Source organism: Rattus norvegicus, chromosome 18 (genome assembly GCF_021556685.1).
Source record: "Rattus norvegicus strain SHRSP/BbbUtx chromosome 18, alternate assembly SHRSP_T2T, whole genome shotgun sequence".
Taxonomy (NCBI): Eukaryota; Metazoa; Chordata; class Mammalia; order Rodentia; family Muridae; genus Rattus; species Rattus norvegicus.
This window is the reverse complement of record NC_141551.1, coordinates 84376808-84403052: the sequence shown is the minus strand read 5'-3', so window position 1 is coordinate 84403052 and position 26245 is coordinate 84376808. Positions and strand designations below refer to the sequence as shown.

At 38.6% G+C, this 26245-nt stretch overlaps 1 protein-coding gene and 1 long non-coding RNA gene across 6 annotated transcripts in view; one reads left to right on the top strand and one right to left on the bottom strand.

Moving 5' to 3' along the window:
* Positions 1-26245, top strand: part of LOC147999910 (uncharacterized) — a 101848-nt gene that overhangs the window by 19101 nt on the left and 56502 nt on the right. The gene's annotated exons all lie outside the window — the stretch shown is intronic.
* Rttn (rotatin) overlaps positions 16973-26245 on the bottom strand; it is a 169745-nt gene continuing 160472 nt past the window's right edge. For 4 of the 5 annotated variants that reach the window (XR_015642117.1, XR_015642118.1, XM_087592261.1 and 1 more), the window contains 3 exons: positions 19311-19414; positions 18434-18503; positions 16973-17413 (listed from right to left, as the gene is read on the bottom strand). Coding sequence is in view for 3 of the 5 variants with exons in the window: in XM_087592261.1 (XP_087448387.1) it covers positions 17328-17413; positions 18434-18503; positions 19311-19414 (260 nt within the window). In the remaining 2 variants the exon portion in view is untranslated. 5 annotated transcript variants of the gene reach the window in all.

Sequence of the window (26245 nt, the reverse complement as noted above, 5' to 3'; positions counted from 1 at the left end):
AACACAGCTGCTATGTTTTCATGGCTGCATTAGTCCTGTTCTGTCCAGATGATACTATTTTAGCCCAATCTTCCCTGGATTCTAGCTATTATACTCTTCCCACATGATGTTGCCTGATGGTCACTGAGTCTTGGAGAAGTGTAATACCTATGTCCCATTTGTGGCTAAGTATTCCCCTGATACTTGTTCTCTACACTTTAACCAGTTTTGAGTTTCTATATTAAATTCCACCTACCAGACAAAGAAACTTTGATGGTATCTGATAGCTGTACTAATTTATAGGTATAAAGAAATAAATTCAGAGGGTAGTTATCTACTCTCCATTTAGCAGGATAATAGTAGTTAGTTTACTGAAGGATCTATGGTCTCCCAACTATGGGTTCTTGAGCAAATTTATAATAAAAGAGGTATATTTATGCCTCTGGATGAGTCTTAAGTCAACCAGAACTCAACTGGTTACTCTCATAGCATTCATTCCACTATTGCACACATGAGCTTATCTTACTACACAAACCATTGCATTTCACAAGATTTGCTGCTGGTAAGACGTTCAATGATTTTCTCTCAATGACCTAAATAGCATCTTTTTTATATTATAAAAGATAACCAGAGGGAAGAAAGCTTCTTGATCAGTACTAATTTCATTTTTCTGTGTCCTGTGATCAATAAATTATGTTGCCCTATTACTCTATTGTGAGACAGTGTCTTACTCAAAATATACTAACAACTTCTATTTTTAAAAAAAATTTTAAAGTCAGCACAAAAATAATGGATTTCATTATAGTGATTTTCATATATGTATCATTATAGTTTGGTTTTGGCTTATTCAGAGATTCACCAGTCTGACCATGAATAAATTTAACAAAAAGATGCCTTTTCAGATATTCATGCTGGTACTGGGACTATACCCAGAGGACTCTCAAGATGTATCCCTGAATTATATTAGTCTGGGGGCTATAAACCAAAACTCAGAAGTATTTCCTGCCTTCATACAATTAGAGGCAAACACACATCCTGATGTACTTCCTGCCTACATGTGATCAGACACAAATCCCACCTACATGCAGTCAAGCACATATCCTGCCTACATGCAGTCAGGGGCAAGCTAGCTTGTTTAAAATATCACATGGTTTGTTATTTTACATAAACAATAGTTTTGTTGAAATTGTACAGGATCAGGCAATGGCAAAAATAACTCCAGCACTCTGGGATGCTATCTGTGGCTAGACAAGTGGGACTTACAGGTTAAAGGCATTTATGTTTTATAGTTCTCTTAAGCACAGTAATTTTGAACTTAAACATAATATTCACCATCATACGCTAAGTCACCAACCTCCCTATTGGCCTCCTCCCTTCCCTTGGTTTGTTCACTTCTCTCCTTCAGACAGTACCCACTTCTGTTTTTACAATACACGTAGTCCATTATGCTCTCTTCCCCTTCTTTGACCTCTTCTTCCCCTCTCAAAATCCTCTTTCAGTTTTGAACACACACACACACACACACACACACACACACACACACACACACACACACACACACCACAGAAATCCAAAGGATCTGTAGGAATAAAAGGATACTTTAAAACTGCAAGAAATAAGGAAAGAAAGATATTGTTCCATAAAATAGGAAAGCAACCCTATCAGATTCAGTATACAAAGCTAGCATTACTCTATTGCCAATATGATATAAAAAAAAAACTACAGACCAATAATTAAGTTGGGCTTCACTCCAGGGATGCAAGATTTGAGTAACATATGCAAATAACTAAGGTAATACAGAACATAAATAGTTTTAAGGACAGAAAATATATGTTACTCTCAAATGATGCAGAAAAATGTATGTTCCTATTTTTTCAGAAACAGTATCTTTAATTTTATACATAAAGAGTTCTTTTGCAATAATATATTTGTGAAGAAATATATAAATATTGCTAACTATGGCATATATGTGTAAGTTCAAAACTGTATATTTCAGATTTTCATTGAAAAACAACCAATTATGTCCAGAGTATAAATTCAATAGTTGAAAGGTAAGACTATGAAGGAATATTAGGGAAATGGCATGCTGAAAGCCTTTAAATATATAAATACTCAAAAATATTAACACATTAAAATATTCAATGACACATTACCATTATTCAATAAGTACAAATACATGGAGAACAAAATTATATGCTTTGGAAAATAGAATGTGCTAATTTAAATATCTGTGCTGTTAGTGGTATTTTTTTCCTGTGATTTCTTTCCCAGTCATTTATCCTTTGTTTATAAGAAGTATCCTAATTTTATTTGTGAATTTTGTATCCTATTTTTTTAATTTTCAATTTATTTATTTATTTTAACACTCCAGATTTTATTCCCCTCCCGGTTCACGCCCACCCCTAACAGTTCCACATCCCATATCTCCTCCCCTACATTCGCCCCCTGCCACGTGTCTGTCTCCACAAAGATCTCCCCACCCCATCCACCCCACCAGACCTCTTAACTTCCTTGGGCCTCCAGTCTCTTGGGAGTTAAGTGAATCTTCTCTGACTGAACCCAGACCTGGGAGTCCTCTGCTGTATATGTGTTGGAGGCCTCATCTCAGCTGGTGTATGCTGCCTGGTTGGTGATTCAGTGTCTGAGAGACCTCAGGGAAGCGGGGATTCCAGGTTAATTGAGACTGCTGGTCCTTCTTCAGGATTGCTCTCCTCCTCAGCTTCCTCAAGCTCTTCCCTAATTCAACCAGAAGGGTCAGAAGCTTCTGTTCATTGGTTGGTTGCACATATCTGCATGTGACTCAGCTGACTGTTGGGCCTTTTGGTGGGCAGTTATGATAGGTACCTTTTTGTGAGTGCCCCATAGCCTCGGTAATGGTGTCAGGTCTTAGGGGTCTCTGATAAATGAGACCTCATGAAACTGGAAAGCTTCTGTAAGGCAAAGGACATAGTCAATAAAACAAATCAGCATCCTACATATTGGGAAAAAATCTAACCCCACATCCAATAGAGGGCTAATATCCACAATATACAAAGAATTCAAGAAGCTAACCAACAAAGAAAAAAAAAACCAAAAAACCAAAAACGAACAACCCAATCAAAAACTACAGTATAGAACTAAACAGAGAATTCGCAACAGAGGTATCTTGAATGGCTGAGAAGCACCTAAAGAAATGTTCAAAGTCCTTAGTGATCGGAGAAATGCAAATCAAAACGACCCTGAGATTCCACCTTACACCTGTCAGAACGGCTAAGATCAGAACCTCAGGTGATAACACATGTTGGTAAGGATGTGGAGAAAGAGGAACACTCCTCCATTGCTGATGGGATTGCAAAGTGGTACAACCACTCTGAAAATCAATTTGGAGGTTCCTCAGAAAGTTGGAAATAGATCTACCTAAAGACCCATACCACTCTTGGGAATATACCCAAAAGATGCCCCACCATGCCGCAGGGGCACATATTCAACTGTGTTCATAGCGGTCTTATTTGTGATAACCAGAAGCTATAATCAAACCATATGTCCCATGATAGAAGAATGGATATAGAAAATATCCATTAATTTACACAATGGAATACTACTCAGCTATTAAAAATGAGGACATCCTGAGTTTTGCAGGCAAATGGATGGAACTAGAAAATACCCTGAGTGAGGTAACTCAGACCCAAATGAACATGCATTGTATGTTCTTGCTAATAAGTGGATATTAGCCACAAAGAAAAAAGAAAGTACAGAATACCCAAGATACAGTCCACAGAACTCAAAAATGGGCTGAATGGGCCCAGTGAGGATGCCTCAGTCCCACTTGGGAGAGAGAAGAAAGCAACCACTTGGCTGGGGAAAAGGACCAAAGCCCTGAGGGTCAGCAGAAAGAATGGAAACCTCTGGAGGAAAGAGTTTGGATGAACTCTCTAGAATGTACCAGAGATCTGGGAAGTGAGAGATTCTCAGCACTCAAAAGCAGGGCCCTAGATAAAATGCCCTTCAGTGGGGAGAGGGGATTTATTGAACCCACCTCCAGCAGAAAATGTACGTTCTTGCAAACAACTAATCCTCATGTTCACTCGTGATTTTTGCCTTTCAAAGTATAATTAAACACTGTGCTTCACATCTTGGTAAGTGCAAAGCCAGAACAAGGAGAGTGAAGAAATGATTCTATGGACTAAAACTTGTTACCTGAAAAAGGTAAGGAGAGTACAGAAATTATTTCCAAAGAAATAGCCTTCTTGAACTAAGGAAAGGGGGAAATTTTATCTGGAGAAACTGTATTTATTCATAAAGCAAAAAATATTAAGAATAGGCCCATTCAGGAGCATGCACAATCAACAAATACATTAATGAACGTGGATAATTTTAAAATATAGTTCAAATGCTGAGGATACAGCTCCTAGGGGACTTGCCTAGCATGCTCAAGGTCCAATCTCCAGTACTGAAAAAAATTAACAAAACAGTTCCAAAAGGAAATGTGGCTGACAAATATTTTCTATACTTAGTCCCTATTTTATGGACTGCATTCTCAAAAGGTTCAAAGTGACAGAAAAGAAGAATTTTAGGAATGTCCAGCTTACATCATAAAGAGGGAGAAATGGATACCTCCGACCATGTTTATGTTGTGACAAGAAGATGGGTGACAGAATGCCTCTGGGCATGCTCCGGTTGTATTGTACAGATGCCAGTAGAAACACTTAGGGCATGTTCATCTTGTGTTACAAATCTGGTTGACAGGATCCCCTCTGGGCATGCTCATCTTGACTCATACAGTTCTAGCTTTAAATATATATTATTTATATATTTATATTAAAATATATTACAATATATTTATATTTAATACATTATAATACATTACAATATATTTATATTTAATACATTACAATATATATTTGTAAGTAATATATTATAATATTTATATTTAATATATTACAACATATATTTATATGTATACATACACACACACACACACACATATATATATATATATATATATATATATATATATATATATAGTTTCAGGGAGCATCAACATAAGAGTTCCAGGATGTTTGCCTTGATAAGACTCTAATAAAATTGGTTTGAAATCTGTAAGGTCTTCAAACATACATGATTGAATTTGTGCTTCCCAGGGGACAAGTCTGATCTTGTCATAATGATTCCAAAGAAACATTATGGTTCTTAGTCTGTGCCTCAGTTTCTCATAAGAATTAATATGTCTTTTGAATGAATTTTAAAGGAGGTATCAACAGTCCTGGTAGCTTAAAATCTTATTCCTCACCAGCCCCAGCCACTTTAAATCCTTAAATAATGCACAGCCAATGTCATTTTTGTTGGACCTGCCAGTTTTGAGTTAGACTGTAGAGTCAGAGCTTTCCCTCTGGGTTCAAACTCAAATCGAGTATAAAAGTCTCAGTATCTTCCTTCTTCCAGCTGGAGCTGTGTTTTATCAGTTGCTGCCAAGAAATGAGCTTCAGAGTTTTAAAGTAATGCAATTATAGACAGTATTCCCCACTGTGGGGTATCAGAAACAATGTTCATTGCTACTGGCTTTTATTTTATTTTTTTATACTTTTTTTTTTATTAACTTGAGTATTTCTAATATACATTTCGAGTGTTATTCCCTTTCCCGGTCTCCGGGCAAACATCCCCCTCCCCTTCCCCTTCCTTATGGGTGTTCCCCTCCCCATCCTCCCCCCATTGCCGCCCTCCCCCCAACAATCTAGTTCACTGGGGGTTCAGTCTTAGCAGGACCCAGGGCTTCCCCTTCCACTGGTGCTCTTACTAGGATATTCATTGCTACCTATGAGGTCAGAGTCTAGGGTCAGTCTTTAGGTAGTGGCTTAGTCCCTGGAAGCTCTGGTTGCTTGACATTGTTGTACATAAGGGGTCTCGAGCCCCTTGCAAGCTCTTCCAGTCCTTTCTCTGATTCCTTCAACGGGGGTTCTATTCTCAGTTCAGTGGTTTGCTGCTGGCATTCGCCTCTGTATTTGCTGTATTCTGGCTGTGTCTCTCAGGAGCTACTGGCTTTTATTAAGTTGAGGTAATAAATATCCCTTCAGCCTTTAACACTACTTTCTAGTTCTGTCACATGCATCTTTTTCAAGTGCAGTCTCCGCGAGAGTTTTGCTACCGCGAGTGAACACCGTGAAGTGAAAGGATGGAAGGACACTGGGTGATGCACTCAGCATTTGCAGCTTTCAGAATTTGCTGTTTTATTTTCCAAAAGCTGACACTGCCACCAGCTCCCCCACAGCATGTCCCTGCTATGATCCTTAGTAACACAAGGGATCCTGGAAGCATGGCAGCCACTTTCTTGACAGTGTTGCCTATATCTTCACACTGTAACCAGCACGTCAGACTTCATTGCTTTCTTTACAGAATTTTAAAGTTCTAAAAATTGATTTCAATTACCATGTACAGATTTCTCTGTGTCATGATTAGTCTTACTATGTTTTTCATACTCACTCATAGAGGGAGATGCACTCCTTGTATGTGCTTTGTTACAGTGTCACAAGAAGCACCTGCTCCCAAGTTTATCAGAGATCAGGTCTGAAGAAGTCAGTAGGAACAGAGATTATCTGCAAATCAGCACAACACACTGGCAAGAGAACTAAGTGATCTCAAAATTAAACAAGTAATTGAAGTAGTTGTGTAAACCCAGAGTGGAGAACTTTCTCTCAGCTGGAATCTGAGACAGCTTCCTGGGAAAGGTGACATTTCACTTGGGCTTTTATAATAGAAATAGAGGGTGAAGGTAGATGGAAGAACACTGTGGGGGTGAAGTTGAATTAAACCACAGAGATAAGAGAATCTGAAAGAGCATTGAGGTAAAAAGTTTGTTCTTGCGTCTCCATCTGAGCCCAGAGCTGGGGTTATCCACAGCCCTCAGACACAAAACCTGCCTGCAAAGAGCTGGTCTTCCAGGAGCACAATCTGAAACTGGATAGTCTCCAGATAGATTAAGTGTGACTTTGACAAAACAGTATGAACTTCATTTAAAAGGCCCTAGAAAAAACCCTCGAGAATAGGTAAACGTTTACATGTTGCAAATAAAATATTGGAGAAAGATATTATTAAATTTCTTAAACCGTTTTCATTTTAATTGATTAATTTGAAGTTGCTGTCTTTCAGAACATAGGGAGTATATTCAGCCTGGTTGCCTCCTGATTCCACTTCTTCACCATAGACAGGAAGGTACTGATAGTTTCCATTCACAGGGATAGACTTTATCCAGGATACTGAAGAGAAGCAGTCTTCACACTGAAATTCACATTTGCTTTCTTATTGCATACTGTTATCTTCAGTTGTGCCTTCAATTAGAACTAACCATAAAGTTTCAATCCACATAAAACAATTCAGTAATGTGGCTAACCTGTTTTACCTTTTTTTTGGGAGAATAATTCTTCTACCCATAATAATATCACATTTTTCTGTTAAAACAAGTTAGAGCATTGCTATATGGGGAAGAGACGGGTGGTTGCCTAGTCAAACTTTCATTTCTTAAATAACAAAGACCTATTTTCCTAGACAAAGGCCCTGAACTTAGACTACAGTTCTTGGTCTCCCTTGTACGTGTGAACAGATGCTATGTTCAGTTTAAGAAGTGAATGTAAATGTGCAAGTTGTTGAACTCAGGAAATCGTGTCTGAAAAGATAACAGACAGCTGGAGATGCCTTTGTCTGGCCTTTGTTTTCCCCTGATGCTCATGAATCAACTTACTGAAGGCAGCATGCAGTAATGAGACAGCAGAAAGATGGACACAGTGCATGAGTACAGTTGGCTGTGGCCTCATTGCCTATTTGGATCTAGAAAGTAGAAAACAATGAGCTCCCTTTGCCATGTACATGAAAAAAAGAGGAAGAGGGGAGGAAAAAAGAAAGAAAAGGCAGGAGACAAAACCCTCCTATTTCACTGAAGCCTAAAGCCATTATTGTTTGGGACTTTCAGCTCTATGAAACTGTTATTTTTTCCTTAACAGGTACAGAAAGTGACTTAAAATAAACATTATACCCACAAACAGATTCTGCAAAGTCAACCTTTAACACTTTTATGTTGCATTCCACTTTTAATTATGTGCACATGAGTGCAGGTGCCTACAGAGGTCAGATAACCTGGAGCTGGAGTTACAGATGGGTATGAGCTGGCTAGTGTTGAGTGCTGAACTTGGGTCCTCTGGAAGAATAGCCAGTGTTATTAACCACTGAACCATCTCTTCAGCACCACAACCAATCTTTATGAACATTTAAACAATTAAAATAGTAAATTTCCATTTTATTATCTGATGCCTTCCATGTTAAGCCAAAGGAATAATGTTCTAATAAAGAACTGAAAGAAACAATTTCAGAATTCACAGGGAGCCACCACGATTCACCCCCGCAGGAGGCTTACATCACAGTCTGCCCCAGGATGATTATACATCACTAACCAAGTCAATCCACGCAACACTGACAGAAAACAGGTAAAGATGATACTGTAAAAAGGAAGTCTATATAAAATTTGGTTTTATGTAAAATTAAAGAGACATTTATTAGTCATGACCACAAGGGTGTTCTGAGAAACATTAAACAAGATTTTATTTTCTGAAACAGATTTCAATGCAGAAGGAGCAAATGGGATGCAAAGATAAGTGTTGAGCACATTGAAAACAGGATCACACTGAGCTCCGTGTGTGTACTGCTGCCAGGGCTCAGGATTCCTGGGGTCTTGGCAGTCTTCTAGAGTGTGAGCTTCACGCCCTGCAGATTCTCGAGCAGCCCCACGAGACCTACTGCTTAGGTTGTATAAGGAAGTTCCTAAGTATGAACCTACAAAGAATAAGTCTCAGTTTATCGTTTCCTCAATTTGCAGACACAATGCATTAGTCTAGTTCATTTTCCAAACTCATGGGATTACAGTAAGTCACATTGTTTAAGCTAAGATTTTCTTTTGACTAGTATGGCAATGATTTGTGTTTTTCAATTTTCCACTTTTACAAGTTAATTTTTAAAAAGTAGAGTTTCACCACATGATGTGTAGAGAGTTAAATATACCAAATTGCTGAGCTGAGGTGGGACACACCATCACATGAAGGCCAAAAGACTGATGATCTCTGGCCTTGTAACTTTAACTACTGGATTCTATTAGCTGATGGTTTCTGGAGAATCACCACTTGCTTGCTTATTCTGTGGCTGAAAATTGCTGGCTTCTTTTCTCCTTATCTCTCCGTGCTTTACTTTTATCTTATAAATCTATGTGCTTTATTAAATGCTGTATCTTTATATACTCTCTATTACTGTTTTATGCTTTATTAAAGCACTGAAAACTTAACTCTTTATTAATTACCATTGTTCTGTACTTCATTAACTGCTCCAAACTTTATTATTTTTCTGCACTTAAAATTCAACTTTCTTATTTGTTCTTAAATAAGTGCTAATATCTGGTGATTAACACATGCTGTTTAGCAGTAGAGGAATTAAGTAAAAAGATTTATTACTAGAAGTCTCCTTTTAGTTTAATATGAAGGCTCATCTTATCCCTTACTATGCACCCTTTACTTACTATTATGTGTGGGCATGTTCTATTCTTGAATTTTTAACTTTATTGCATCTTTCCAGCAAAACAACTAAAATGATATATTAAAGTTTTGTTCCTAAGATTATTTGAATCGCTCTTGCTCTTGCTCCCACTCTCTTGCTCTTACCCTTTTCCCCTTTGTCCCTTCTCTCCCCATTCCCCTCCCCCCTTCTCTCCATATGCTCATGGCCAGCCTCTACTCCTCTCCTCTTCTACTCTTCTTCTCTCTCTTGTCCCTCTCCCTTGTCTCATCCTAACATTACCTCTCCGTGTGGAACCAAAAAAAAAAAAAAAAGATTATTTGAATCAACTCTGGAACTCTATAAAATCAGTAATTCATCTAAATGGCATTAATTAATAAAAGTTCATCTTCATACTGATCTGCAGTGAGTATGCTCAATAGGGTGGGCTAATACCCAGAAATCCTTAGGCTGTGCAATAGTGACAGGAAAAACAGATTCGCTGCTAAGAAGCCAACCTGAGATGAGGTCTTTCAGGGCCTTCCCTCCCAGAACTCACCCAGCTTAGGCCATGCAAAAAGGTGAGCCACCTCCAGGAAGGCCACCTGCTAGCCTTAGTCTTTCCTAGATGACCCCTGACACCATTGTGTATATTCATTGTCTATGTACAGTGTCATGCAAGACAGGTTCTCAATAGATGCTTAATATGCAACATTCATCCCTGGACTTTGGGCATGAGCATTCTCCACTAACTGCCCCTCACAGTCTACCTAGTGGAACTCCTAGGGGAGAAATTCACAATTCTCCCTGGTTCCAAAAAAACAAGGAATAGCATATAAGATACCAAACTCAGAAACTATTGCGGATACCAAGAAGTGCTTGCTGACAGGAGCCTGATATAGCTGTCTCCTGAGAGACTCTGCCAGAGCCTGACAAATACAAGAGTTGGATGCTCACGGCCAGTCATTGAACTGAGCATGGGATTCCCAAAAGAGGAGTTAGAGAAAGGACTGAAGGAACTGAAGGGGTTTATAACCCATAGGAAGAACAACAATATCAACCAACCAGATCCCCCAGATCTCCCAGGAACTAAACCACCAACCAAAGAGTACACATGGAGTGACCCATGGCTCCATTCACATATGTAGCTAGGATGGCCTTGTTGGACATCAATGGGAGGAGAGACCCTTGGTCCTGGGAAGGCTGGATGCCCCAGTGTAGGGGAATATCAGAGTGGGGAGGTGGGAGTTGGATGGATATGTGTGGGAGCACCCTCTTAGAAGCAGGGGGAAGGAAGATGGTTTAGGTGGTTTCCAGAGGGAAAACTGGGAAAGGGGATACATAACATTTAAATGTAAATAAATAAAATATCCAATTAAAAAAAGATGTGTAGATAAAGTCAATCAATGAATCACAAAGAAAATGATAATTTTCTTAAAGAGAGCTTGTTTTCTACAGAAAAGTAGTGGTTATTCACAAGATCCAAGTACAAATCTTTTCAGTGACAGAAGTGGTAGGTGGAGGTAGAGCTGTAGTGTAGCTTGGGGGTTAAGAAACAAAACAGAGCTTAAAGATGCTGGTGGATATCTTGGGCTCCATTCTTACCATTCTTATCCATTCACCAACAGTAGGCAAATTTACTCTTGGGCCTCCATTTATTCACCTCTGTGGTCATTTGCATGAGAGTGCCTGTTATGAGCTCATATATTTGAATGATTGATCCCCTATTGGTAGGATTAGGAAGCATGGCTTTGTTAGAGGTATATACTTAGGTGTAGGCTTTGAGGTTTCAAAAGCCTAGGCTAGGTCCAGTCTCAGAGTCAGTGTCTTTCCACACCCAGAGCCTCCTACTTGCAGATGACATGGCTTTCAGGCACTGCTCCAATGCTTGCCCGCATCTCTGCTGCTCCCAGTGCTACCTGACATAATGGCCATAAGCTTAGCCTCTGAAATTGAAAGCAAGTGTCCAATTAAATGCTTTCTTTTCCAAGTTGTCTTGGTCATGGTGTCTTTTTACAGCTGATAGAAAAGTAACTAAGACAGACTTTAACATAAAGTAACAGTGGGCTTTTGGTTTCTTTTTGTTTTGTTTTGTTTTGTTTGTTTGTTTGTTTGTTTAGGAAGATTGATTAAACAGTAAAAGTTCAGTGCTTGGGAACATATAAATAACTCCCTTAAATAGAAGTTGTAACAAAATCCATCTCACTCACCACGAAGAATTTCAAAGAAATAAAATGATAGAAATTATATGTCAGAGTAAAAGAGAGAAAAATTCACAAGATTCCTGCTTTTAGAATTGTTTGTTATCTTGGGGATTTAGAATTAGCATGAGAATAAAACACTGGGTGTTATTCATGAGGGAATCCAGACTGAGCTATTTGAGGAAGGAAGAGCGATCACGCTATATAATAATTCTATGGGATGGGAGACCTGGATGGAATGAAATCTGAGCAGCACTGTCCAATCTTGTTCTGCTTGGTAACAGTGGTTATAATGTGGCCAGCTGCCACAGACTCCTGCCACCATGGTAACAGTGGTTATAATGTGGCCAGCTGCCACAGACTCCTGCCACCATGGTAACAGTGGTTATAATGTGGCCAGCTGCCACAGACTCCTGCCACCACGATTTCTCTACCATGGACCTCTGGAACATGAACTTCATTAAGTTACATTTGTCCACATATTTGTCACAACAAAGGAACAGTTACTAGTGCAATAGCATTATCATACTTTCAACTTAACCTATTAAGAAACTTCTGAGTTTCCTAGACTTTTCTGGCAATAATTCTGTGAAATAATTCTAACACAAAACTTAGTACTTAAATGTTTGACAGTATTTTGTGGTTGTACTTCTGGTTTGTCACAAACATGATACCAGCTACTCAGGAGGCAGGTAAACTGCAACTTTGATACTAGGAATTTAGAAAGACTCTGTCTTAATAACGAATGAATAAATAACAAGTACATAAAATATGTAATAATCACCCATGGATTATTGATTTGGACGATTTGCTGAAATCACTTAAGTGTTTTTCTTATTAAGCAAAATATAATTAGAAAACTTCTTCTGGAAATATTTTGGAAAATAAGAGTATATAAGGATTTATTATCGCTATGTGAGTGTACAGTTGTTATTTTTGTTAGACACAATGCTGTCTCATAACTTTGAGCAGTATAAAGCTCCCAAACAATTGAAAAAGGAAAGCTTTTGAGTGACTTCGCTCAAAAAGGTTAAGGTTTTAGAGCATTTTAAATTCTGCTGAATATCTCTAAGATTTCTTACATATCTCAAACTTATTTTAATATTTGACTTATTTTTTTTTCTTTTTTGTCAACATCCCCCTAGCCCCTCCTCCTCCCCTTCTATATGGGTGTTCCCCTCCCCATCCTCCCCCCATTACCTCCCTCCCCCCAACAATCCCATTCACTGGGGGTTCAGTGTTGGCAGGACCAAGGACTTCCCCTTCCACTGGTGCTCTTACTAGGCTATTCATTGCTACTTATGCAGTTGGAGCCCAGGGTCAGTCCAAGTATAGTCTTTGGGTAGTGGCTTAGTCCCTGGAAGCTCTGATTGGTTGGCATTGTTGTCCATATGGGGTCTCAAGCCCCTTCAAGCTCTTTCAGTCCTTTTTCTGAATCCTTCAACGGGGGTACCATTCTCAGTTCAGTGGTTTGTTGCTGGCATTCGCCTATGTATTTGCCATATTCTGGTTGTGTCTCTCAGGAGAGCTCTACATCTGGTTCCTGTCAGCCTGCACTTCTTTGCTTCATCCATCTTACCTAGTTTGGTGGCTGTATATATATGGGCCACATGTGGGGCAGGCTCTGAATGGGCGTTCCTTCAGTCTCTGTTCTAAACTTTGCCTCCCTATCCCCTCCCAAGGGTATTCTTGTTCCCCTTTTAAAGGAGTGAAGCATCCACATTTTGGTCATCCTTCTTGAGTTTCATATGTTCTGTGCATTTAGGGTAATTCGAGCATTTGGGCTAATATCCACTTATCAATGAATGCATACCATGTTTTTCTGTGATTGGGTTACCTCACTCAGGATGATATTTTCCAGTTCCATCCATTTGCCTATGAATTTCATAAAGTCATTGTTTTTGATAGCTGAGTAGTATTCCATTGTGTAGATGGACCACATTTTCTGTATCCATTCCTCTGTTGAAGGGCATCTGGGTTCTTTCCAGCTTCTGGCTATTATAAATAAGGCTGCTATGAACATAGTGGAGCATGTGTCTTTGTTATATGTTGGGTATATGCCCAAGAGAGGTATAGCTGGGTCCTCAGGTAGTTCAATGTCCACTTTTCTGAGTAACCTCCAGACTGATTTCCACAGTGGTTGTACCAGTCTGCAATCCCACCAACAATGGAGGAGTGTTCCTCTTTCTCTACATCCTCACCAGCATCTGCTGTCACCGGAGTTTTTGATCTTAGCCATTCTGACTGGTGTGAGGTGGAATCTCAGGGTTGTTCTGATTTGCATTTCCCTTATGACTAAAGATGTTGAATATTAGGTGTTTCTCAGCCATTCGGCATTCCTCAACTGTGAATTCTTTGTTTAGTTCTGAACCCCATTTTTAATAGGGTTATTTGTCTCCCTGCGGTCTAACTTCATGAGTTCTTTGTATATTTTGGATATAAGCCCTCTATCAGTTGTAGGATTGGTAAAGATCTTTTCCCAATCTGTTGGTTGCCGTTTTGTCCTAACAACAGTGTCCTTTGCCTTACAGAAGCTTTGTAGTTTTATGAGATCCCATTTGTCGATTCTTGATCTTAGAGCATAAGCCATTGGTGTTTTGTTCAGGAAGTTTTCTCCAGTGCCCTTGACTTATTTTTTAAATATACTTCTGGCTCAGTTATTCAAATAACTTCAGACTTCAGAAACTTCTGGGATTCAGAATTTCTAACTTACAGAGAAACTACTGCTTTAAATTGTCCTTTGACATCCACATGAGTGTTGTGGTATGCATGCATGTGTACACAAAGTAAAAGAAAAATGTCAAAGTATATATTTAAAATCCACTAAACTTCATCTTAATTAGGAATCATATCAGCTAGGTTTGATGATACAATCTAAAGGAAAGCATTCAGGAACAAGAGACAAGAGGACTATGAGTTTAAGGTCAGTCTAGGCCTCTAAGTAAAGAAATAAAACTAATTAATTAAAAAGGTTATAGTGTTCTGTAGAACTAGTCTAGGATCTATGCAGCTACTAATATATGCTTAAATTCATTATTATACATACAGCCTTTCTAAACTTGGAAAGATGAAAACTATAAATGATTTTTTTAAATCACAAAAATAAGTTAATGACACTAAACATTCTACAAGGAAGTTCTAAAACCATGCATATTTACACAAGTGCACTTCAGTCTCATATATTCTCTGGATAACACACATATAAAAGTTAGGATTGATATAGACAGGGCCAGATTCCATGGGTATGTGTGGGGGCAGGGGGAGGAGAAAAGAAACCAAGACAAAATTCCTTCTTTTGTCTCCAACTGATAAGAGTCTGCAAGAATATTTAATGCTGGTTAGCTTTCAGAATAGTAGAAGGTGCTATAGTAGAAAAGTAACCAGAAGTCTTAGCTACTATGAACCTGGTAAACTACAATAATGACCAGCTTAAGAAGGTATGCCCATGGATGCAGTAGGAACGATTATAGGAGTAACTGCTTTGTAGTTGGATTTGCTCCTTTGCTCTGTGTATTCTTCAGAGTTGTCTAGAGGAATAGAACTGACAAAATGGATCTATATCTATGTATCTTTATATTTATATAGAGATGAAATTTATTAGAATGGCTTATAGGCTGTGGTCTAGCTAGTCCAACAAGGCTGTCTACCAATGGAAAGTCTGAGAATCTAGTAGTTGTTTAATCCACAGAGCTGGATGTCTCAGATGGTCTTCAGTATATCTTGGAATCCAAAGAAGTAGGTTTTAATGCCAGTGAAGGAACTGATTCACCAGAAGCAAAGGGCAAGAGCCTCCTTCTTTCATGGCCTTAAATAGGTTGCTACAGGTGTGGCCCAGATTTAAGGTTGTTTTCCTACCTCAGAAGATCTAGATTAAAGGTGAATCTGACTTACTTCACATACTTCAATTAAGAAAAAGTCCCTCACAGATGTACCCAGCCACTTGGGTTTTAGTTATTTCTAGATGTAGTCAGCTTGACAACCAAGAATAGCGACCACATTCCACAGAAGGAAATTACTGTCTTGTAAATCTGGCAAAGAATCCATGGTACTGAAGCTCCTAGGCCTTAGGGAAGAACCCACGACTATGATTTTCTTAAGTGGAGATAATTAATACCAAGATCTCCTAAGTAGGCATTTCTCTGCTCATACATTTACATTGCACAGCTCTCAGACCTTATCTGTAGTGGACTGGCCTGATGCTGCTTGTATTCTAAAGCTAATAATGGTTCAAGACCTGATTACCCAGAGATGAGAGGCTGAAAGTAGACCCAAGTGACACTAGGTGACTTTGCCCCCAAATTATTTCCGATTGGTAAATAAAGATGCTGACAGCCAATAACTGGACAAAAGAGACATGGGGCTGGGGGGTGGTGGTGATTAAGATTCCTGAGCTGGAGGTCAGAGAACCCCAAGGGAGAGGGAGAAGAAGGTGATTGGAGGAAGAAGTCAGGATGAATCAGGTAAGTCATGAAATTATGGCCATCTGGGTTGGCTAACTGGAGTTAAGAGCAGTCCAGATGAAACATGGCAAATTATATAATGGGATTATTGGCTGGGATATAGACCTAACAGCATGGAAAAAAGATATCTACTCAGCTTTTGTGCTGTTTAAGGCTTATTGTAAATAATAAAAATTGTGTCTTTTATCCAGAAACTGAATGATCAAAATCCCCATATTGGGACTAAAATTTCAACAACATTTATCAGAGACACAGCTCTGTGCAATGGATGGTGGAAAATACAGAGAAGCAAAAGGTCAAGTGCAGAGAATTAGTGTCAGTGGAATGCCAAGCCATGGATGATATATCCTTCCTACAAGTTTCAGAAGAGGGGCTAGAACAATTATAAGACTCATAGGTAGGAAAGACTGGGACAAAACAGTGTCTTCTGGACATGACTGGAACATTGTACTCATGGCAGCTGTGGTTATCTGTACAAGATCAATCCAGTCGATAGCCTAGAATAAATGGGGCATGGAACAAACTCTCCCATGACTAGCTGAGGAACTGGCCTATTAACAGTTAATGGCTTCTAGGGTTGTTAGAGTCAGCTTTATTTAGTTAGAGGTATGGCCTTTGGTAGATTGGCCATGCTCCTAACTTCATATCAATGTGCTTTGAGTGGCACTAATTAGACTTAATGGGTTATTTTTCTAAAAAGGTATGAAGTTTGGATAGGGATAGGGTGTGGAGAGGATCTAGGCAGAATTTCAGGAATGGAGGACAAAATAGATCAAACTACACTGCATACATGCATGAAATTCTCAGAATAAAATACACTTTTAAAAGTATAGTTTCTAAAAATATTATTTATTAAATAACTATTAAATAGACATTTTACAAAACATATTGCATAGAAAAGTGTAAAAAATGTTTATATTGCCAGAATTCTGTCTTTGCAGCATCTTAGGCCAGCAAGTCTTCACTTCTGGAAGACTGCCAGGAACGAACAGCCTGAGAAGTCACCAGAGCTACTCCTTTCAGTGTGGCGGCTGCTGCCTCACAGGGAGGCAGGCACTCATACTGCAGAGTTAGCATCATTCAGGGGCAGCTGCTATACAAAGCTGCAGCTGCTATACAAAGTGGCCCCTGATCCAGATCTCCTGTGGATGGCGGTCAGGTTTGGAGTAGGGTATCTCATGGGTCAGGAACAGTTAAGCAGTTGTACAAGATTCTCAAGGCATTTCAAATAGTAGGAATTTAGAGGGTCTTCTTCTGAGTTTGAGAAAGCTGATACAGGAAATAAGAGTTATAAATACCACTTTAATAAACAATGCTACACATATGGGCAGACACTCCTACATGAAGCTATGAAAAAGATTTATTAGCAAGATATTTATGCTCTTGATATACCTGAATTATGAAAACATTTTACATTTATAAAATTAAAATGTTAAAATTTTCCACTCATTTCTTTTCAATGGGCTTATCTAAAACACATTTAAAAACACATCTCTGTAACTCACATAAATTAGCTATAATTCAGGATGAATTTTTTTTATATACCTTCCCTCTAAAATCATAACTTTTAACATAATCTAATTTTCTATTTCCTCCTGAAGTGCAAGATCACATTTGGAAACAAACCAAAGACTTTTCTTCTTCAGAAATAAACATTAACAATAAACAGATCTACCACAGTTCAAGAAAGACATACTTTGCTATCTTGAGATAAAAGTTTTGAGGATAACGCTCATTGAAAAGTGGCTCCCTTAAAACAACTGACATGCTCTGAAAAAGAAACCCCTCAAACCATGAATGCAGATCATAAAGAAACCTGGCTACAGGGCAATCAAATCTGGGCCTGGAAGACTTCAGCTTCCTAAGGTTAAATCAAACTATTCTCTTCAAGGTCAATTCTAATTGGGCCCAATTCTTATCACCTAAGAATGCTCAATAGCACAGTAGCAGCTGCTGGCAAAAGAGAGAGGGGGCGGGAGAGGGAGGGGGAGGGAGAAACTGACTTGGAAAAGATCATCAATAGACACAATTTAAGAAACGTTTATATTTTAAATACTGGTCTATCTGAATATTTTATTATTTTACTATGTCAAGAAATATTACCAAGAAAAGCACATACTAAATGTGGGCCCATCTGATAGTACTTTAATAACACTTCTCAAAATCTAGCTAAGTAAAAGCAATGCACAATACTGTCATTTTGCAATGGCTTGATCAAATATTTTAGTAACAAGAAAATTCATTTAGTTCTCTTCAAATTTAACTATAACCTTTAAAACTAAAACTTACTTCTCTTTGCTATGGAATATGCTTCATCTATTTTTCTTTTAATTGATGGATTTTTCAAAGTTGCTTTTGCCTGGAGAAAGTAAGATAATCTGTTAGATTTACTCCCAAATATTAAGGATGAAGATAATGCAATACTGACTACCCATTCCTAGCTACTGCGTTAAGCAGAATAATAGTAAAGATATAATATAGACAGTTAGTTGCACTGCAGTTCAGCCTATAGTGTCAGGCCCACTGCACCTTCTGAAGCTTCCCCTCTGTTCACTCCCCTAATCCCTTTATTCTTTATCCCCTAATCCATGTGAGAAGGATGGCAGCTCCTTGGCCCAGGATGAGAAGGAGCCACATAGGCTGGCTAGCTCACATATGTCACCTTCAGTCTGCAAGAGAAGAAGACCACAGGCCAGAGAAAGGGTGACCACAGTATCCTCTTGCTCTCATTGGCTGTGGGCAGCCCCAGAGCCCCAATCTTAAATGGACTGAGCTGTTTGTAAATTTAAGTGATGATATATACAAGCGAAAGCCAAGTCAGATGCACAGATGAAACTAATCATCCTTACATCAAGATGCATTTCTCCTGGAATCTGTACAAACAAATAATTCTACTAAAATTATAATGAATTGGCACGTTAAATTGAAATAGGGAAATTCACTTAAACAGAGGTACCTTTCTGAGTCCAATGCTGATTAAATAATTAAATGAAAAGAATATTAACTGATATATTAATCATATGAATAACAAAGAGACTTGGGTCTGTGACTTCATTTGTATCTTTGGCTGGTATTCCTGATATTTTTGGAAGCATCCTAAAAGCCTTAATTATTTAACTGCCCAAACTCTCCTCCCTCCAATTCACCAATGATTTTAAAAACTAACCTTCTGGTAATTGTATGTTAGAGCCCAAAGTGAAGCCGCTCCAATCCTCTGGGCATTTTGATTCTCACTTTCTAAGCAGGTAGCCAGAAGAGTAACAACCTTTTCTACAATCAAGCACATCATGAGAGGAAAGTTCAGTTCCACACACTTCACTGCATTCTTATCTTGGACTGGTCCCATAACAGTAAACAGAATAAATGCCCTATTAGAATAAAACACAAATTGCTATCCTCAAACAATATCTTCTATAACTTGAGGCATGAGAAGACATATCTCAGAACACTGTTCCCACACCAGATGATGTGGATGTCAATCCTCTCTAAATTTTCTGGTCTAAGTTCAACAAAAGTTTATTCATTGGGAGACAATAATGCAAAAGCAAGTATATTGTTATCCTATTAAAGCTCCTATTTTCACATGTACAAAACAGATTGATAGAAAATCATAATCACCACTATACAAACATGCTACAGCATGAAAATTTTGTATTTTTATATCACAAGAAAATTTGACTTGATGTCATTTTAATTTATAAGAAATGTCCCTCTGGGAAGGCCACTAGAGGAGAGAAATCAAGACTTACTAATTATCTATACCAGTCTGATCATTTTAAGTGAGGATTCAGAGACATCTACTTCAAAGGCAATTGTCAGGATGCATCAAACAATATTAAAACTATTTTTTATTATTTTCACATCATTAAATTTTACATTTGTATAATTTGTATAATTTTAAAAACTTTTTTAAAAGGTGAAACGTTTGTTTCAGCAAATTAGTTACATGTTAACCACCCAGGGAATCTAACTAAACTAGCACTGCTCAAGGAAAGATTTGATGCCAAAGAATCAGACCCTCAATTGACTTTGACAATAAAAGAATGATTAATTTTGACCACCTGCATGGTCTAAAACATCCAGCGGGAAAGTATAATAAAAGTTAAATGGTTGATAATCATTTAAATCAAACTTTACGTCAGGCATTACATCTGGGCCACTGACATGCCAGGTGGGGAATAATCACAGCAACTCCAGGTATAAATAAATTAAAGGACTCGCGTGCTTTTCCTAATCAGAAACACCTCACCAACTTTTATGTTTTTGATAATCCTGCTAGTTTCTCCTTTACACAAGGTCCATAATACCTCACTAAGACTACACTGAACACAACAATCCCATTGGCCAACAGTTCGAAAACTGAATCTCTGGGTCTTTACCATAAAACAATATATAAGAATTTTTAGTAGTGATGCTATTAATGTGCAGACCTTGTGAGTATGCAACTGCCGTCTTAATTTTATCTCCTCTGTTACTACTGATCCACACTCAGGGTTCAGAAATAGTCTAACTCTATCTACCTGGATCCCATGAATACCCTCAAATTCCTGAAGATCAGCAGGAGTGAAGATTCTAAACCCATCTCTGCTCCGAATGGTTAGACTGACCTGATGTTCATCTCTTAGATGATTTTAGGGTGCCATAGCTTGAGAAGAGAGCATTTCACAGCTAGAAACAGCAGCAGGCTAAGAGACCACAGAGGGAAGACTCTGCTGTCACAACATTCCCTCTACATTTTCTGACACCAGACACTGCTCCAAGATCTCTTGGATGAGGATGCTGCCATTACCCAGCAGGGATAGTTACAATAACGGTTGCTCCCTCCTCTCTACCTGCCTACAGAAACACGTCAGTACTTGCTATGACCATGCCAATTGAAAAGTCCTTCCGTTTCGGTTACAATTTGCTGAAACTACAGTAATTAGTAATTAGTTTTCTAGAACTAAAGCCTAGATTCCTGCCCGACACACCACTACAGAACCTGGCCATTATCTTTTAACTCCATTTAACTCCCTCAGCTTCTGACTGCCCAGTATATTTTTCCCCAAATAAAAGCCTGCCCTTAAAAGAGAGCCAAAGGGTATGCATTCAAATCACAGTGCCAGTACGTTATAGGGGCCCAATAAATACTACCTGGATGAAAATCTGACAACTTAATATTTTGTATAAATCATATTGTAGTTTGAATAAAAAATGACCCCCACAGACTCAAGTGTGAAAATACTTGTGTGGTCCTCATTTGGAAATAACTATTAGAGAAGGTTGTGGAACCTTTAGGAAGTAGAGCCTTGTGTGTTAGAGAAAGTAGATTAAGGAAAGCAAGCTTTGAGGTTTTATAGCCTAGCCTGATTTTCCTGTTCTTCCTTTGTGGGGACTAAACATGACCACTGTATTTTCTGACTATCAGGAGAGCCTCACACTTTTGTTGCCATGCTTTCTCTAAGCATGATAGAGTTTATCCTTGAGATTATATACCAAAAGAAGCCCTTTCTTCTTTATCTTGGTTTCTGTCAGTATATTCTACTACAGCAACAGAAAAGTAATTAATCTAAGTGATTGTATTGTAAGGAATTTTGCCAAGAAAAGGAAGTGAATTCAGATGTGTGGGGTGGTATGACAGGGAGGTATGCAGGTAAGAGAAAGTCGTGCTCTGCCCACACGGTCCCCTCTGGCCTGAATACCTCATGTGCATTACCCAGTTCCCCTTGGCTTTCCTATAAAATAGACTATCCAAAATTAAGTCTATAATAGGAATCAAATGTAATTTGGCATGTGGGTTGTGGATGGCTACATAAATGAGGGTAGTTTCATTTTTCCAACTGAGAATCATCAAATAATTTTATATCCCAAATATTCAGATAACAATCCTTAAGATTTATATCAGTTTATATCTTAACTTCTGTAACAAGTCATTATCACTTATCATTTCTAATAAACTACATTTACAGGCTAAATAATGTGTTAGCCCTCTGTAAAGCAAGTGAGTAAAACATTTTAAGACAACATTTTATCATGAAATATAATGTGCATACAAAAAAGCACATAAGGCACATACAAAAAGTATGAATTCTAATTAAAGCACAGGGACAGATAATAGGAAGCTATAAATGATTATAAACCTAGGAGCTTTAAATACCTTAAGTAGTTAAAAGTGAATCAACAAGAGTGAAACATAAACACCAAGAATTCAAGAAATGCTCTAACCAAGGTTGGTTTAGTGAGAAAGCTGAGGGATTAATTCAGCTAAATGAACATATCCTTCATGCGTGTGGAATAATTTAAGCACAGTACTATCAGGTTAAAATTTACAAGCTAGAAATTAGGTTGCAATTTCTTTCATCAACTTATGACTGAATGACAACTACAAATTAACTGTGGACATCAAAGTTTGAGAAAAGAAATCAACAGAAGTATTTTGTGAGAATCAATTAGTCACAGACTGGATAAATCATTAGTGCCTCATGCAACCCATATCAGACAAGTTCCGTGTGGTGGCTGTGCACTACTTGCTCTATATTGCTTTCTTGTGTGGAGATGCTGCTTGCAAGAACCTGTGGCTAGAAAGACCCTAAGTTCTAGGGGAGAACCTACTACTATTACTCTGTTAAATGGATGTAGTATTAAATCAGCTTCTAGAAAGTTCTCATTGAATCCATACATCAATGCATCTCTCGAACCTTATCTGAGATTAACAGACAACTACAAAGGATCAAGACACAGAAAATAAGACTGTGGAATACTTAGCCCTAAATGGGACACCTTTACTATATCACTTTTCCTAAGGCTTAACGATCATTGAGGAAGAAGGGGCAAAAAGTTTGTGAGAGTCAGGGGTAGTGGATAACTACAAGGAAACTGCTTTCCACAAACAACCAGGCAAGTGGACATATAAAATCACAGCTGTTGTCCCAGCATGCATAAGGTCTGCACACTTACAAAGTGCACTAAACCCTATTACATACAGAAGAAGTCGGCTTGGAGTCCTCCTACCCCTAGTCAAGAGGCTAATAGCACTTATAGATGATAGCAGAGAGAGTCTGTTTTTTGTAAGAGTGTAGTCCCTGGTGGGTGGGGTGTAGTCACACCATCCTAAGTGAAGCAAAACTCAAAAGATTCCCACTACAATCAGAAACAAGACAAGGATTTCCATTCTCTGAAATAGAAAAGAAAGGAAGAAATCAGAAAAGCAGAGAATAGAACTACAGAAACAGAAGATGTAATTTTACAGTCTGTAGTTTCTTTGTTAAGACAGCCCGTGATTGCTGCTCTTGGTTGTCAACTTGAGACACCTGGGAAGAAGGAACCTCAATTGAGGAATTAACTCGATCAGACTGGCCTGTGGTCTTTTCTTGGGGGGATGAGGCAGGGTATTTTCTTAATTATTATAAGTAGAGCTTGGCCTAGCCCACTGTGGGCAGAGCCTCTCTGAGCAGTTGGTCCTGGGCTGTATGAGGAAGCTAGGTGACCAGGAGCAGGGAGCAAGCAGGTAAGTAGAATTCTTCTGTTTTTGCTTCAAGTGCCTTGGCATTTATTTATGACTGTAAGATTGAAATAAACTTTCTTTCCTTGCTCACAAAAGAAACAGCCATCATCCCTTAGCCATTTCCTCCTCATCGTCTAGGAGTTTATTACACTGTTAATTTGTCTTGGAATACATGCTCCCAATCCTTTCTCACCTTTCCAGCCCTCTGTTGCATTCTGAATAATATTTTGCTAATCTATTTTCTATCGCCTAAATTATCTTTTTTCTATACCTACATTATATATTGCTAATGACAGACATCCATATTAATTTAAATTTAGGCTATTAAGTTTCTAAAAGAACGATGCCCAAAAGAAAAATCCTGAAATGATAGAAATACTTATAATTATTTGTAGTCTGGGTAGAGAAGTTGGTACCTGTTTCTCTGCTGATTCTTATTCAGAGAGTTAAATTTTCCAGTGTACCTGATTAATTGTTCTAGTGTTCAGAAAAGTTGTTTGTGGCAGTTCCCTGTTGTCCAGCATGTTGTTCTTCATCCAGAGGGGAAAATTTGCTTCTGACAAGATTTCTGATCACTATTAACCAACCAATGATCACATCAATAACATGTATCCCAGCATGAAAAGGCTAGGAGGGGCAGCCCATGGGACCCATCTGTATCCCCCTTTCTCTCTTTCTGTTCTTTATTCATCCAGATGAAGGCTGGGGAAGTATTTTTATTCTGATCTACTTTCTCCTTCAAGAATGGGTCTTTGAAGCCCCAGCTCCGTGCACAAAGGACAGACAGTAAGAGTCTCACCTGAAGGTCATTGCTTCTTTCTTTTCTTTGATGTTCTAGACAAAAGCTAAGCAATAACCCTGGCAGATATCCTTCCGGCATGTGCTATCCATCTGGACACAAACTTTCCATCAAAACTGGTCTGTAAGCTTCCCCACTATCTTCCTGCAACACTTTGATGTAAATTTTTATGACATTTATTCAGTGTGATTTTACAAAAGACATTCATCCTGAACATTACAGGGTGAGGAGGTTTTTAGCAGCCAGGTCAAGCCCAATGCACAGTCCATCCTAACCATACACACCACATGTCTGGTGCTACTGATTAAAGGCATGCAGTCTGCCTTAGAAAGTTGTGTAACTTAGCTGATTCTTCCAAAGTCTATTGCTTAGCTCACCATGTGGAAAGCCTGTGACAGGTCTTCCCAGCTCCACACAGATGCTGGCTCTTACCTGACCTCTCCCTAGAAAGCCCACTGAGGTCAAGAGTGAGAGCACTGGAGAAATGACTTCTCTCCAACTTTCCATCTGCTTAATACTGACGAGGGAGAGAAAACACTGCTGATTATAGGGAAATCCATAATACAAATCTAGAGATCTAGAAGTGAAAAGTGTATATTTCCTCAGTTCCCCTAAATTCTTTCCTTTTACTGACTGAACAGTAAAAGCAGGGGATCTAAAGAAAAAACAGTAACAACAATAACAACAACAACAAAAACAAAACCCAACTTACTATGGGAATGGGGAATAAACAATAGCAGATGCTATTGAGCTGCTCCCACGAACCAGGACTGTCAGCAAATGATCTGTATGGATCTTATCACCTGAAGTGGGACTATTATTATCCTCACTTTACAGATGTGAGAACCAAAGCAGATGCAATGGAAGAGGAATCAAAGATAAGCACCGATATGCATCTCCCAATGGTGGGATGCACTGTCAGCAGAAGAGTGGTGAAAAACTGGGTAAAAATTGAGTCAGTTCAGGTGAGTTTGAAGATGGTTCAACTTGAACAATTTCTGCATAAAATTTTCATCAATTCTATAGCTGCTATCAGAAAAATAGAAGCACTACCTTATGCATATAAAACATGAGTTCAGTGTCATTTCTATTCACTTAGAACACTTGGGATGGTAAAGTTTCAGAAAAATTAAGTGTAAAACATGAAGGAGCAGAGGATTAATACCTTTACTATGAACTAGCAACAAGCCTAGGGACATTCTGTTTTCATAAACTCATTCTTATCAAAACAAAGTATTTTGTGGGGGAGAATTAGGGTTCATAGAAGCTCTGTAAAGTGAGAAGGACATTCAGTTCAGGACCAGATAGACCAGTTTACCACCTCCTACTCTTTTTTTTTTTTCTTTTCTTCCTTTTTGTATATCACAATTGGGTGTCTCTTATAAAATTCCACATGAATTCACATGGTAGTTGTGGATTCAGAAACAGATCCCTCCAATTCTTTCATTTTTTTCCCCTCAATTCCTTTTGGATTCTTGCCTCCAATTACACATTTCCGAGAATGAAGCCTATACGGCTAATTTCCCTATCTGGTTGTGGCCTTAAACTCTGCCTGTCAGGATTTCTCTTAATTACTAAATGTTTATGGAGAGCTTAGTAGTGACAGGCACAACTCTAGATACTAGACATGCGCGCGCACACGCGCACACACACGCACACACGCGCACACACAGATGCACGCGCGCGCACACACACACACATACACACACACACACACATGCGCACGCACACACACAAAGGCAGATTGGGGAAGGGGACTGGTAGAAGGTGGAAGAGATGCAGGACAGGACGAAGGGCAGAAGTTGCACCTGGGACACAT